Here is a 16,369-nt window from a genome sequence, read left to right as displayed (position 1 = left end):
ACACACAGTATATGTCAGAAATTGTGGGAGGAGTCATAGTTCTGCATTTGAACACTCATCAGGCACTCTGATGTATAGTGAGTCTGCTTCTTTAGAATCTATCTAGTTGTTCAAACACCAAAGGTATTTTAAGGGGTAGAAAGTATGGACTGATAATAATCCACAGTTGTCTTCTCTGATGGGGGACCAGGATTCCCTTTAAAGCCAACAGAACCAGCCACTGTACCAGTTCCTTTGGAACGTATTTTTTCATAACATTTACAGCTCCCTATGCTCAAGAGAATGGTGCATCTGTCTGATGGAGACGGCTGGCTGCATTCTTTCCCAGATATTAATATAGGTGGCGCTTTAGTAGCATAACCAATGACATGAAGAACCTGATTTGGAGAGGAACAGATGGTAGCATCCTTCTTGGACTAATTTTAGGATCCTGAAATAGTCCCTTTCTCACACAAAACCATCAGTGGAACCAAATTAAGACAGCTATGTCACATGGAAAAGGGAGCAAGAAAAAATGTGGTCTAGTGTGAGGCAAAGACAACGAACCCGACACTTCAGTGCTCCCCCTGTATCTGGGTCCTTTCATAGACTATGAAGGGTTACTTCAACCTTTGTTCACCAGAATGGACGCCGAACACCATCATGAGGCTGCCTAAGAAGAAAGGAGCCCGCAAATCTCATTTCGAGTCCCATGCATCGAATGATCAAGGTTGCATCGTGTAATAGTTACATTTGTATTCATAAGAATGTGTAGGACCTAGGTTCTAGGTCCTCTGCTTAGCAGACCAGAAAGCCGAGGCTAAGTGACCATTCAACTTGATAAGATGGAAGCAGAATAAATTTCAAAGCCTCAGATGTCTGGTCCATTGCTTGGTCTGCCGAAAAGACCTTTCTTCCCAGTAAGACCTAAAATATCAGGTAGGGATGATGAGCGCTGGAGGAAGAGTCCCCCAACCCGAAATGATGCCTGAGGCACAGGGTGGGCAGCCAGGTATTTGGAACAACTGAGAAGAAGAGTACTTTGAAAAAAAAAAAATAATTACCTGTTTTCCATCCAGAGTGTAGAGTTTTTTGACAACCCCGGTCTCCAGCTTGATGGCTTCAGTGATATCGGTGAGGACTTGCTCAAAAGAGTGGGCTGTCTTCTTGTTCAGAAGCACACGTACGGCCTTCCGAGGCTTCACCCCGCTGCGGATGATGGTCACCAGCTTGGGGCGCACAAAGTCCTTGTTCTCTCTGGCCTGGGCACTATTGCTGCTAGCCAGGGACTGGGGGGCTTTCATATTGGCAGATGTCTTCACGTTGACAGACCAGTTGGGATTGACGTTCTTGGTATACTCCACCTTTTTAAAGAAGTTGTCTGAGGAACAAACATAGCTTTCCCCTAAGGGAAGAAATAAGCGGTAATCAGTTGAATAGCAGATATACGGGCTCGTCTAACCAAACTAACGCACGCTGACCTTGGGGTTGGACTTTTGGAAATATGGTGATAATAACCAACTGTAGGCACAATTTCTAATTGGGCTCTCTAACAACTTGGCTCATTTAAATTCAAGGGCAAGTCATCAACAAAACATTCTTCATTATAATGGCATACCTAAGTTGACAAATCCGATAAAGCTAAGGGTTTCAAGGACAACGAACACATCTAAATATAATCTAACAAGCCGGGTTCTCAAGCTTCACAGGATTTTATTGCAATTGAAATGCCTATGTCAATTTCTTGGATGTTTGTTAATATCTAGGGGGCATTACTGGAGTGTTTTTAACATGTCTCTATTTCTTAATGTTCTTGTCCTGTTTCTGAACTCACAGCCCCGTTCCGTGGTTATAGTATAAACCAAGGAGAACTTTCAAAATGAATAGTTTATTCCAAGTTAAAGTGACCCAAGTGTCCTTGCATATTGGGCATAGAGTACATACTTACCAAGAAACCAGACTGTCCTTTGCACCAAATATATGGCTAAGTAGTAGAATACTGAAATGTGAAATGTGTGTGTGTGGTGAATATATATATGTATGTGTATAGTTGTGTCCTCTATGCTCACCCCCACACCCAAGTGGAAAAACTGTCTAAATAACAACATGCACACACATGCACATGCACACATACTGTGGCTCGTGTTTGCAAATCTAGCCGTTGCTTGAGAAATACTTGTCCCTGTTTCCACCACCCACCCCTCATCTTTCCATTTTCCTAAATGCTACACACTTGATCTGGGTGTTCAAGGTCATCCTCACAAAGGCTCACCCTTGGCTGCCACAAGTAATGAGGTGGAGATGTGAGAATACATTATACAACCAGATTTATGGATTGGAGGAATCTAGCATAATTTTCACATTTACCTTGGGCTAGAGGAAATGACTAATACAGCAGAAGAAACACAGGGGCCAGAGGCAAGGCCGGGGGCGGGGGCGGTGGACATTAGACACCTGGGACTAGAAGCTGGAGAAAAGAGGAAGAGAGGTAGCCTCAGCCTGGTGGGGGAGAGAGTATTGAAAAAGGTTGCATTTGTTGCGTAAAACACATTAGCCTCAAGGTATACAAAAGTTCATCCAGAGGTCGAGCTGCAGAAAACTACTGAGTTAATCAGGCTTAACTCATCAGTAATAACTCTAAATAAATAAGTAAGTCAACCCTGGCCAGGGCAAAGAAAGCATTAAACACAATTACAGTCTGATGGCTCTTCCTTTGGTCTCAGCAGGAGAACCACGCAGGGACATTCAGAAACACCCGGTTGATAATTCACTCCTTTTGCAAATATCGATTGCTTTGCTGTAGCACCAAATCTTTTAAGTCGTGTTAATTAATAAATTTCTCAGTTAGTGTGGAGAGAAGATTCAGTCAGATTCTCTAGGGCACTTTTGAAGACATTTATGTGTATGTGTGAAGGGGAAGGCTGAGGGACTTCCAACACTGCCCTGAGTCCCAGAGGCTGTTAGTCTTCTATCTTGACAGGGGGACCAAGGGATGGTTTGTAGGTGAACATGGGCATTCTCTCCCACTCGGTGCACACACACACACACACCCCCCAAGGATGGAGTAGTCAAAGAAGTCAGCCAAAAGAAACCCTAATTTCTCTGGCTCCCTTGCTGGCTAATCCAACCTAACCCAAGTGATTAGAGGCTAGGGTCTTTAGTTTGTGACTTAAAAGGGTGAAGGAGCCCTTTCAATTCCCCCATCTATTTACAGCCAATATCCCCCACGCCCTAGAGATGGCCCCTCGCCTTAGCACTCCACCAGATTCACGGGTACCTTCCAAGAGGTTAGTGCCTTTGAGTCAGATGTTTTCCATAACTTCTCAAGTACTTTAAAACTCTGACAACTGGTGGTGTAGAAATGTGTGAGGCTATATATTTATGATTTCACTCATCTACAGTCTCCTCTGGAGAGTCAGCTGTGTAGCCCTATTAGGACTCTGGACTTATTTTGCTCCCATCTCTTAAACCTCTTAAGCCTCTGAACTATGAGTATGATTAACCACCCCCAGATGAAAATGAACATGATGGCAGACAGCTATAGTATCATATGGCACCAAGAACTTTCCAGAGGGCCCAGCTCTTGGCCAAATCTATGTTGAGCACCTTCCAACAGTACATTTTAGTCTCTCCACTCTCTCCTTTTGGCCCCAATATGGAGTAATGGAAAAAGAACAGCTGATGTGATGTCAGTCAGAATGGGGTCTCCAATACCTAGTCGACGCGTCCTTGGGTAAGTTACCTAACCTCCCCTGGCTGCAGTTGCTTGTCTGCAAAGTGGGAATGATGATAACAGTACTTACCTCATAAGGTGGGAGCGGGGCACAGATCAGATGGTGGACATAAAGTGCTGAGCCCAGAGCCTGATGCTTGGTAAGCATTTGATAAATTCCATCTTTTGTTACCATTAAAGCCCTAATCTGAAGGAATGGAGAGAGAACAAGAAAGAAAGAGCAAAGAGGAAAGGAGGAAGAAAGGGCTGAGAGAAAGAAGATGAAAAGAGAAAGAGGAAAAGTCCAAGGGAAGAAAAAAGAAAGAAGCAAGGGCAGCCATCTTGGAACTGAGCTACGATCATTACATCACATGACCACTGCCCAGGTCTCGTGCCTGAAGATAACGATTTCCTGCTGGTTAAGAGGAAGTGTCCAGTTGCTGAAAATGCCACGCGTGAAGCCGCTTGCTGCCGCTGCTGATGCACACTGAGGGCAGGATGTTTCGTAAGACTTTATTTTTTTTAGGGCAGTTCTAGGTTCAACTAACAGCAAAATTAAGGGGAAGGTACAGAGGTTTCCCACACCACCCCTGTCTCCACATGGGCATAGCTTCCCGAGTAAACAAACATCCCCTACCAGAGGGCAGGAAATTTAGGGTGGCAGCTTGGGGAGTCAGACAGACCTGAATTCAGTCTCAGTCAGGCCTTTATGAGTGGTGTGACCTCAGGCAAATTACTTAATTTCTGAGTCTCAGCTTTTCCATCTATAAATTGAAGGTATTACACTAGGCAACATCTCAGTCCCCTTCCAGCCCTAAAGGTCTATAAGAAGGAATTTTCTTCTCTTTTCCATCCCCAGGAGGCTGTAGGAGGTAGAGTCGTTATGGTCATTAAATGTTAAAGAAATAGGTGCCCACTACTGAGGACTCGCCACTTGTACTACTGGAAAGACATCAAACGCGGTGCTTCTCTAGACCAAGGTTACCTTGTTCAGATTTTGCAAACATCTGCAACGTCTGCTGCCAGAGAGCTCGGTGCTTCCTGCACACCCAGCTGCCTGGCACTTGGAGCTGGATGAGGTGTGTTGCACCTTTACACAGCTGGCTTCCCATCCTGTCGCAGCTTCCAGGGGCCATTGCCCACCCATTGAGAGCCTAGAAGGCAAGCTAGCTTCAGAGCCAAGCAAGGCAACGATTTGTTGGGACTGACAATCTGCTTCAGGATGAGGGGGTAAGGAAATGAAGTCATGGAAGCACAGCTGAAAGAGCAGGAAGGGAGCAAGCTGTGGGTTCAAGACGATCTAATGTCCACCTCCCTTCACTTTCAGGAGGGACCCATTTTCAAAAACATTACATGCGTTCACGTTTCCTCGGCGCAGAAGCACTTCTGTCTGGGCTCTCTCCACTTTGCCAGGACTTCCTCACTCAAGAAGGAAAATATTAAATGATACTTTATTGTATCATCATATCTATTGATGCATCTCTCTCCCAGGTATCTTTAAAATCCTTCTCTTCGGCCATGTGCCTGCTTTAGTAGGGGGAGGATAAATTAGTGAGAAGGTGGTCTCATCTCATCTCATCTCAAATGAGCTATGGCAAAGGAACTGGATCATAACTAGGGCTGCCATTCGACTCAGATTTTCCAACAAGACTGTCCCAATTGGAAATATTCTGTCCTGTGGTCCAGGTAATAATGTTCAAAACAATACCCCTAAGATTGATCTGGGTACTCACAAACAAGGAAGTGGGGGAAGAACTGGGCAGGAAGGAAAGGAGAATGACTTAGCGTTGGAAGACTAAGCAAGACAAAAGGAAAAGTCACTGGTGGGTTTCATTCATTGATCCACTGGGAATATGACTAATACAAATATGACCACAGCCTTCATTTCTTTGCTAAGACTCTGTGTACCCAAGGATCTGTGGGAAAGCTGACATAAATAACCTGATTTGGGCCCAAAACATTCGTCTTGTGACTTTCAGTATCTAGCAGACAGTAGACTAGAGGTATTAGACAAGGAGTATCACAGGCCAGAGTGATTATTAACCCATTGTTTTTTATTTCATTTTATTTTAGTCTAAATATTTAACGAAGTGGCCATTTGGAAATAGTATGTTCTGTGCTCCATCATTCCTTTAAGATCTACAAAGCGAAAAAGCAAAAACAAAAACAAGGCCTTCTACACTCCTAGGAACTCCCACCACCGCAGTTATCTGAAAGGGACCATCAAGATCACCTAATCCAGTATTTCTCAAGTTTAAGTGCTCATAAGAATCACCTGAAAAGGTTTATAAAAAGACAGATTCTGGGGCCCTAGCCCTGGAGATTATGATTCAATAGAGCTGGGGTGTGACCCAGGAACTGATATTTTTCCAAATCTCTGGAAGTTTCTGAAAGGCAGCCAGGTTTGGGAACCTCTGGCCATCCCAACCCCTCACTAGCATCATCATCATCATCATTACTTTTTTTACATCATTAACAATAATACCTTTTAGCTGTAGTTTTACCTTGTCAACGTGTTTTTCTATCTGTTATCTCATTATATCCTCTCAACCACCTTGATAGATAAAGAAGGCAGGTGTTACTAGTCTCTTTCTACAGATAAGAATATTGCAACAGAGACTCAAGGTGTGGTCCATTACATGCAATGGAACATTATTCCTCCATAAAAGGGAACAAAGTGCTGATACAAAGTACAACACAGATAACCCTTGGAAACATTTTTCTAAGGGAAAGAAGCCAGTCACAAAGGACCTCACGGTGTATGATTCAGTTTATATAAAATGTCCATAATAGGCAAATCTGTATAGACATAAAGTAGGTAAGTTGTTGCCTAGGGTTGGAGACAATGAGGGAAATGGGCAGTGACAGCTAATTGGTACAGGGTTCCTTTTTGGGGTGAATAAAATGATCTAAGATTAGATTATGATGATGGTTGTACCACTTAGTAAATTTTCTAAAAATCATTGAATTGTACGCTTAAATGGGTGATTTTTATGTTATGCAAATTATACCTTTAAATGGTTGTTTTCTTCAAAAATGCTATTTTAAAAAAGAGAAGGTTATTCACAGTGATGATAAGGATAGACCTATGGTCATGTACCTAACCAGCTATAAACTAGGACAACTCAACAGTCGTAGATACTCTTTACTGAGTGTTACTGTATGCCAGGCATAATAGTAACCACCTCATATTCATTATCTTATTTAATCCTCAAAGCAATTATTCCCACTTTACAGATGAAAAACTGAGGCTCGGGGAGTCTAACTGGTTTCCCCAAGGTCACACGAGCTAGCAGGTGGCAGATCTTGGATTGGCAACAAATCTGATTCCAAAGACTTCTTTTCCTGTGATAACTTTCTGCCTCTAAGACTAGAACCCCCTGCCTCTCATTCTTCATCAGGGATCTTTCCAAACTTTTCCAGTGTGAAGTCTCTTGGGGAGCAATGTGTATGAATGTTTTTAATCTTTCATTCAGCCTCTTCCAGTGGTGAACAAAGTGAGGGACTTCTGTCCTCCATTCCCAGAAGAGTAGTTCCAGAGGACAAAACAGGAGAGAAAAGACTTTTTCCTCTTTATCTTCCTTATTCTCATCTGACTCTGCAGCGGTGGGAGAACTGGTCACATTTCTCAACACTAGCCTAGAGATACCCCAGAATTGCCTTGACCGCACAAGCAGTACTCAAGACTGGGAGGGGGTTGAGGCCCACTGCAGCTTGTGGTTGTAGGTGATATATGAATAAATGCAACTGAACCTAATTTACATTCTACATACCCAGTAAGTACTACCATGCACCCAGGGGAGGAATCCAATCTAGCAGGACTCAAAAGGGTCAGGAGAAAGGGTGCAGTCTTCAAAATTACATTTATTATCTCTTTTGAACTGAGATTATCACAAAACACACACACACACACACACATCCAGGAAGAAAAATCAATATCAAGGGCTTGTCCTTGAGCAAGGTGTGTTAAAAAGTGGATTTGTGGGGGGAAATGTGTGCATGATACTTCTCTTATAACAGACACGAGAACATTTTAATTCCTACTCTGAATACAATGTCCCTGGGTTCAGAATTCTGCCCTGGCATCTGTCACAGTCTTTAAAAAATCACAGCTCAGGGAAATGAGGACACGCTGGGTGATTCAAGGTGCTTTGTTTGTGACAATGATTCCGGAGACACCCCTCAAATTCACCCGAGATATGGATTGCACGGTGACAAAAGACACACACCGTATCAATTACTCTGTTGGACAGCTCCCTTAACCTCACTCCAAGTCCTTCCAGTTTGCCCTTACTCTCCTTCCAGACATGGGCTAGGATACTCAATCCTTCAATGTGCAGAAAAAGCCTAGGATTAACCTCTGCCTGGCCATCCAGCACACGATCCAACAGCCTTCTCAGCATTGCTTTTCAAGGTCAGCTATGTGGAAAAACCTCAGACTTGAACCCTGAGACCCAGATCCAGTAGCCGTAGGGACACTGTCGCTTATAAGGAACTGGCCCCAAATTAGTTGACCTGACTTGAGAAACAGCAAGCAATGTGCGAGAACGCGGTCTCGTGCAAGGGAAGCCCTCACGCTCCTTTGTCTAAGAGCACAAGAAACCTAGAAGCGGTGAAGCGGAGGCGGGGCCCTCCCACACCAAGTCGTTTAATGTGCTGATTCCCATTCCCTGTTGGCTGTTTCATAATTTGGTTTCCCGAGAGATCTGCCTGCTCTAAACTCACCTGTGCTTAGGGAATGGAAGAGGGGGAGGAGGGAGGGCTAGAGAGTTGGGGAGAGGCCAGAGGGAGGGCCATTTGTATTATCAGTTGGTTACATGTTATAGCCATTTAAAGGTGGGCATAGGGAGGCATCCACAATATGACTGACTCGACACAGTAAAATATTAAGCACCTGTCCCAAGATCTATTTTCTAAATAACCACACACACACAAAAAAATGCATCATGGATGAGCAGGCTTTGGTAAGAGCTGAGACTTCCCTTATTTTTTAGTGGGTACACAGGTTGTTTGGTTCTCAGCAACCTCATCATAACATTCAACTGTAAACCGAAGTCTAGAGAGGCTTAAAGGGATTTAGGTACAGTGAGTCAGTTCCTATTCTAATAGGAAGAGTCTTTATTAAAATACCAGACATACCTCCAGCTTTCTTTGGTATTTCTCACAATGACCTCAGCCTTAGGGACACACCCTGGAGTGGGCTTTTTAGAAGCGACAGCTGAGCAGTGACCACTTACCTAAAAGTATAATCCTTTGTGAATAGGACCAGGAAGTCCCTGCTTTTAGGGGGGCGTATTTCCATGCGTTGCAATGCACAAGCAGTCCAAAGGATATCTGGCTATCTTTCTGTGAACCCGACCGAAGTTCCTTCCTCATTTTCCAGCCCTAATGAGTTCGTGGTCTGCCTCAATAATGCTACTTAGAATTAATTATGAACAAGATCTAGAGTAAATGACACAATTCAGATTTTCCTTTGTATACCCTGGCAGATAAGCACAATGCATTGTCCCCACCATCCACGCTTCAACGCCAGCAGGGGCTAAAGGCCGAGTAGGATAATGGCTAATGGCCCCGTCAATGCCTATGGACTCAGCAGTCGCAGCATCAACCTGGCGTTCTGACAAATCCATTCCCGAATCTTTTTTTCAGGGTACTCCAAGAGATGTAAGCACGGCCAAGGACGCCACCTCCCACCAAGAGCCACCACCCTTGCATTACCTTCCTCCAGTTCATCCATGCTTCCGATTTTCCTGGATCCATCAATGGTGTAAATGTAACGCACTCCCTGAGGCAGGTTGATGTTGTCAGACAGAGATCGAGTCAGGTCAGCCAGCAAGGCGTCGAAACTGCGAAAACGGTCAGAGGACACAGCGTACACAATCCCCTTGAAGTAGCGGTCCCCATTGCGGTAGAAACGTACCTTCTTGGCTTTCTTCTCATTGCTCAGTGCCTGCAAGGTTCTGGTTCGGTAGAAGCTACAATGGGCGCTGTGAGTGGGGCTGGGCAGCCCATTCATTCGTGAGCCTCGCATGTTCCTGGATGTCTTATCTCTTTCGTCAAAATGTCCAAAATCAAGTTCCATATTTTGGTGGAACCTCAGAGACCTGAGTGTGGGACAAAGGGGGGGGGGTGAAAGAGGCAAAGAAAAAGGGGGAGGGAGGAAAGAAAAAAAAAAAGAAAGGAATTCAAGTATTAGTCAGATCCAGTTCTGCAATCTGCTGCTTGTAAAAAGAACTGGTTGAAAAAAGCCCGTGACCCATCTGCTGCTTGCCCCTGACCTGCAGGAATATTGATCTTAATAGAGAAGAAGGAGGGGCTGGGGGGGTGCTGGTGTTGGAGGGGGTTGGGGTAAGAGATAGGGAGGGAGGCACTCTGGGCACTGTTCCAAACAGGGGAGAGGGAGGGATTTTGAAATCGCTTGAAATCCTGGGACTTCTTGACAGTGGCTCCTATCAAATTGTAACTTCGGGCTAAATACATTAGAACTGGCATCTGTTTCCTCACACATGCCCACATGACTAACAGTTGTAAATGAATCCTTAGCCTGACAGAATCCCCTTGAAGAGAATAGAAGGCGCTGGCTGAGGTTGGCATCTCCAGTTTAGGAAGCAATCTTTGTGCTTCAGTAAAATGACTATGGAGGGGAAGGTTTTTCATTTTATTCCAAACCCCCTTTCCTAGGCTAATGTGTACCTCCCCTCCCCCCCCAATAAACCAGGATTCTCCTTTAAAGGGACAGCCTCCAGAGAATAGCTAGTGTCTTTGTGCTATTCATCAAACCCTTTCCCCACCAAGCTGGTGCAGCTATCCGACAATCATAAGAAATAAGCTGGAAAAAAAAGGATTAGAAAAATCAGTTATTTAACAAGTTATTAGCTCTGCTTTCCCCCTGGTACCATTTGGTCACAAAATCCTTTTCTTTCTTTCTTCTTTTTCTTTTAATATGTGCTTTATCCCTCCCCAATGAGGCAGCCCCACCCCTTAATGGAATAATTTAATTGTTGAAAGATTCCCCAGTGAGTCCCTGGAAAGCATATGGGACCTTTCGAAACAAGCACACCTTTCATTGTTCCGGATTTCTACCCTGACCGAAGGGGCATTTTGCCCCTCACAAAAGCAATTCACCCCCAAACTTGTCTATCGCCCAGGTGCATTAGCTGAGGCAAAAGATGGTCATTTGTCAGATTTGTTTTTTCCCCTTCTGCTGAACAAGAAAGAAAGAAAGGAAGGAAGGAAGAGGAAGGAAGGAAGGAAGGAAGGAAGGAAGGAAGGGAGGGAGGGAGGGAGGAAGAAAGGAAGGAAGGGAGGGAGGGAGGAAGGGAGGAAGGAAGGGAGGAAGGGAGGAAGGGAGGAAGGAAGAAAGGAAGGAAGGGAGGAAGGGAGGAAGGAAGGGAGGAAGGGAGGAAGGGAGGAAGGAAGAAAGGAAGGAAGGGAGGAAGGGAGGAAGGGAGGAAGGGAGGAAGGAAGGAAGAAAGGAAGAAAGGAAGGAAGGGAGGAAGGGAGGAAGGAAGGAAGGAAGGGAGGAAGGGAGGGAGGGAGGGAGGGAGGGAGGGAGGAAAAAAGGAGAGAAATCAAAACATGAAACCAAACACAACAGAAGCCTCGAGCGTTAGCAAAGGTAGTGACCACAGCCTAGGAACCCAACTATTAACATGCATCTCACAGATGGGGATAAAAAGACTCACAGAGCAAGCAGGGCTCAGCTGCTACACACTGCCACATCGAGATATTTGCAAGGGACCAGGAGAACAGGAGATAAAGGAGGACTGGTGCCTAGGAGGCTTGCCAGGCTCTATCCCCCTTTTCTTCCAATGTCACCATGACCTGTGCTGAGCTCAGCATTGTCTCTGTCAGACAACCTGCAGTGGTGAGAGACCCCACCTCCTCAAGACAAGTAGCAAGCATTTCCCAGGCATGCCAGTAACACTTGGCTTTGCTTTAGGATCACGGGTGGTATTATTCTAAATCAACAACACAGTGAAAACAAATGAACATCAAACTCACTTTTCCAAAGGAAAATCCCAGGTAGAGGCTTAGGAAGAAATCCGATAGAATAAGGTAAAATAAAATTTAAGGGAAAAAAAAAGGAGAAGGAAAGAAAGAGAGAGAGAGAGCTAGAGCAAGCGCGTTGCCTTGTGCTTTTCCCGCTTGGCATCTGTTACATTCTGCCTGAAAATCACTGAAAGCCCCACTCACCGGTTTTCTGCTGGTTGGGTGGAGATGCTGAGAGAAAGAAAACCAATCTCTCTATGCCTTTGTTGTCTGAGCTCCAAGCAAGAAATTCCTGCCAGGGTGGATAGATGCCTTCTAGGTCCTAGTGCCTTGTCCAGCTTCTCCCCTATAACTCAGGCTTAGTGAATCCCCCCAACTCCCAAGATTAATTACATGCTTTTTTTTTTCGATTCTCAGGCTGCATTAACAGCTAGAAAGGTTTCATTTATAACCAACAGGAAATGGCAGGGTAGCAAAAAGATTGCACAGGCAAGTGCAGAATGTTCTAATGAGCAATGTGCTAGCCCCCCCCACACCCCCTTTTTAAAGGGAATTGGCAATTTCACTTGGCCAAAACCTTGGCCTAATCTGCCTGGGGATCAGACTCAGGTAGTCAAACCAGGCTTCTTAGAAATTGTAGCTCTCTTCCTCTCACCTTCTTGAGACAAAACAATCAAACCTGAATGTTCTTGAAGGCATCCTTAGTTCATGCATCCAACCCCTGGTCGTTTTTGAATTAAGGTCAGTGGAGTAGACTACGAGGAAGAACAAGAAGGACAAGACAAGGGAAAAGAGTTCCAGAATTTCATGGGGGATGATGTAGGAAAAAAGACCCCAAAGACCTTTTAGCTTGCTGTAATATTCTGGTTAATGGGATCTGTGGCATTTACCTATGAGAGTTTGTGAGTTCGAATCCAACCCAGAGGCGTTTCCATGTGAAGTGAGTCTGATGGCTACAAGATGAATATTAATGACTCCTCAAATTTCCTATTGGTTATGAAATGCCTTCTTTATATCAAATATGTTAGAAAAAGGGAAGGAAGCAACCACATTAAATTTATTAAAGCAGATCAAACTATAAGACAAAAGAAGAGAAAGGTGAGAGAGTAAAGGAGGGGCGGGCTACCGTCTTCACAACTGAGACTACGTGTATTAACAGGTAGAGTCTTCAACTACCATGACTCCATTGTGACTTGGCTTCCAGAAAACTCAGAGCTAATAGCAGGCTCCTTAATGATCTTCTATCTGATTCCTAATACAATTAACCCTCCTTTTCAGATATAGCTGTTGATGATGAATAGGTAAGCATTTTTTGGTGCATGTGTTTTACTGTAAGATGCCTCAAAGTGGGATAAAAAAAAGTGACATCCCTTTTTGGGAAGGTGTTGGCAAAGCAAGCCTAAGATCTCTGTGTTAGTGGGGTAGATAGCTTCCGTGTGCAACCTGCCTAGTCAAGGCTGCCCACCTTGCTGCTGTTCTTCTGGCTTCTAAATAACTACCTCAGGGGGTCGCCTGTGTCCGGTGTGTTCTCTTCCATTTGTTTCTGCCTTACACTGTGGCCATCTTCGGAAAGATCAGGGTTATTCAGGTCAAGGGCCGACACATATCAAGGAATAAGGGCAGGGAAATATGGAAATTCCAGACAATGGTTGTAGCTTTCTTGTCCAGCAAGGGGAATGTCTTTAAATTTTTTAATGATTTTATTTATTTATTTGTCAGAGAGAGAGAAAGAGAGAGAGCAAGCGATCACAAGCAGGGGGAGCGACAGGCAGAGGGAGAAGCAGGCTTCCTGCTGAGCAAGGAGCCCGACACAGGACTCGATCCCAGGACCCCGGGATCACGACCCGAGCTGAAGGCAGATGCTTAACCGACTGAGCCACCCAGGCGTCCCTGAATGTCTTAATATTTTTATTGCACATCATAAGCGTTTCATAAATATACGGCGATTGGTTTTGTATCGGAACTCAATTTTTTTAAATTTTCTGGGGAGGATAGAAGAATGGATGGATAAAATAATGGATAAAAAAATAAAGGATTTAGAATAGATTTTAGAAGGGATTTCCTCATGATATAGGCTTCGCAACACTACTGTGGAAGCCGCGAAATGTCTTTAGGAGACAGTCTGGGGTAGATGATTTCGTTTGTTTATATCCATCAAAGAGCAGATGGGTGAACAAGATCAAGGTGTCCCTGTGTGAGGTATGTGGATGTTACCAAGTGGTCTTTAAAAACAAACAAAAATGGTTCTTTGGTCAAAAATTTTTAAAAAGTGGGGGGATAAACAAAATTTGTTTTCTTTACCATAAAACTTCTCCTTTAATATGCATAAAATATGGCATTTGTCTCCAAAAAGGCAATTTAGTATAAAGGGTTTCCTGCTTTAAAAACAACAACAACAACAACCCAGGGGCACCTGGGTGGCTCAGTCGTTAAGCATCTGCCTTCAGCTCAGGTCAGGATCCCGGGTCCTGGGATGGAGCCCAGCTTCCAGCGGGGAGCTGCTTCTCTCTCCCTCTGACGCTCCCCCCTGCTGTGCTCTCTCTTCCTCTCTCTCAATCTCTCAAATAAAATAAATAAAAATTTTTTAAAAAGCTCAGAACCTCTTTTTCCAGGTTTTTTCTATCTCATAGACTAATGTTTTGTGGATCAACCTTTTGCAAAACTGGGCTAAATCATCTACAAACGTATTTCCTCTCAAAGAGCTCTCAGCTACTCATCAAGATTTTTCTTTCACTTCCTCAAAGGAGAGGAATCACTGACAGAAAAGAGCTCAGGCGTGAGTCCAGGGAGAAAGTGCATCTTTATGTATGGAAGTCAACTTTGAAGATCAAGGGAGAGTCATGGTTGAGGGCTCAATGGAGTGAAGAAATTGAAGAAAAAGTACAGCAACCCCATTGTGGGAAAAGTAGCAGTAAGACCTTTTTTGAGTCATTCCCATGTGCTCACACTCACTGCCCCCAGGGAGCTTAAAGACTCATTGAGGAGACAGGACAAGAATATGTATTTTGCAAAAATCATGAAGGGGAAAGGCTTAGATCGTTCATGATATGTTGTGGTCTGTCTGGGTTAATCAAACCCAGCTTAAAGAGCAGGGTCAGGTAGCAAGACCATTCATTACACACACACACACACACACACACACACACACACACACAATCACTAGAGTATATTCACTAAAAAAAAAAAAACCACACAGAGAGTAGGATCTGGGGTGGGGCAGGGTAAGCAACAGGAAGCGAAGTTGAAAATATATACAAACTGTTTACGGGGACCACAAAACGATAAAGTACATAGGAATAAATCTAACAAATGTGTACAGAACCTTTATTGAGAAAATCGTAAAATGATTGAGGAACACAACAGAAACTGTGAATAAATGTAGAACCCGACCATGCTTATGGATGGCAAGAGGCAGTGTTGTAAGGTATCAACCCTCCCCAAAGTAATCTCTATATATGAAGAAATCCAATAAAAACCCCAACAGAAATTTTTGTGAAATTCATAAATATCGGTTGTTGTGAAATATCTGTTATTATAAGGGTTAAATGAGTAAATACATGTAAAGTGCTTGGAACAAACCCTGGCACATAGTATATATATGGTAAAGTATTAGTTTTTATTTTCCCTCAAATACTCATAGGGCATCTCCTTCACTTCTTTCAAATCTTTGCCCCAATAGCAACTTCTCGACAAGACCAACATAGACCATCTATTTAAGTTACAACTTTCCCGCTCAAGGAACCGGCCCCAATTTATCTTCTCCTGCTCTGTTTTTTCCATAACAATTATCGTCTTCCAGCATACTACATAATATACCTATTTATTATGTTTGTTATATATCTTGCAAGTAGAATATAAGCTCCACAAGGGCAGGAATATTCTAACAGCTTTAATAAATACAATTCACCATACCAATAGCTAATATTTTTGTTTTTATTTTTTAGGGTTTATTTATTTATTTGAGAGAGAGAGAGAGAGAGAGAGAGAGTGTGTGTGTGTGTGTGTGTGTTTGAGAGGGAGGAAGGGCAGAGGGAGAGGGAGAGAGTCTCAAGCAGGACTCCTCGCTGAGTGCAGAATCCTGTGGGGCTCGATCTCATGACCCTGGGATCATGACCTGAGGCTGAAATCAAGAGTCGGACCCTTAAACCGACTGAGCCACCCAGGCACCCCTGTTTGTTTTTAATACTGTATTCAAAATGCCTAGAACAATGTCTAACACATAGTAGGTTTGGGGATTTTTAAATTGATTCAGTAAGGGAAGCATGGAATATTCAATAGCTGGTTTGGGACAATTAACTCTCATATGGAAAAAAATTAAATTAGATCCACACCTCACAACATACATAAAATAAACTCCAGATGTCTTAAAGTCCTGAATATAAAGAACAGAACTTTATAATTATTAGACTAAAATATGGGAGATTCTCTTTAAATCCTTGTGGTTTAAAAAAAAAAAAGACTTTTTTTCAACCAAGATGAAAAAGCAGGAATCTCATAGGAAAATATTTTGTAATTTGATTGCATGAAAATTTAAAGCATCTGAAGTGAAAGACAGCATTTAATGCTTGCATTAAACGATAAGTAACAAATTGAGAAAAGATATTTGAATTTTATATAACAAACAAGGATTAATGTCCTGAAATATATAATATAAAGTTATATCAATAAAGCAAAGGCAAATCTCCA

The 16,369-nt window shown here is 43.4% G+C and overlaps 1 protein-coding gene across 1 annotated transcript in view; it reads right to left on the bottom strand.

The window, feature by feature from the left end:
- The window catches only part of DCX (doublecortin), a 119,370-nt gene extending 107,460 nt beyond the window's left edge, over window positions 1-11,910 (bottom strand). The window contains exons 1-3 of the mRNA XM_027609647.2: window positions 11,888-11,910; window positions 9,410-9,795; window positions 1,044-1,384 (exon numbers count right to left, since the gene is read on the bottom strand). Coding sequence (XP_027465448.1) covers window positions 1,044-1,384; window positions 9,410-9,773 — 705 coding nt within the window. The 5' untranslated portion in view covers window positions 9,774-9,795; window positions 11,888-11,910. The remainder of the gene's footprint in view (window positions 1-1,043; window positions 1,385-9,409; window positions 9,796-11,887) is intronic.
- Between the last annotated feature and the right edge of the window lie 4,459 nt (window positions 11,911-16,369).

The sequence above is a fragment of the Zalophus californianus genome, chromosome X (genome assembly GCF_009762305.2).
Source record: "Zalophus californianus isolate mZalCal1 chromosome X, mZalCal1.pri.v2, whole genome shotgun sequence".
In the NCBI taxonomy this organism is placed as follows: Eukaryota; Metazoa; Chordata; class Mammalia; order Carnivora; family Otariidae; genus Zalophus; species Zalophus californianus.
This window is presented reverse-complemented; position numbering and strand designations above follow the sequence as displayed.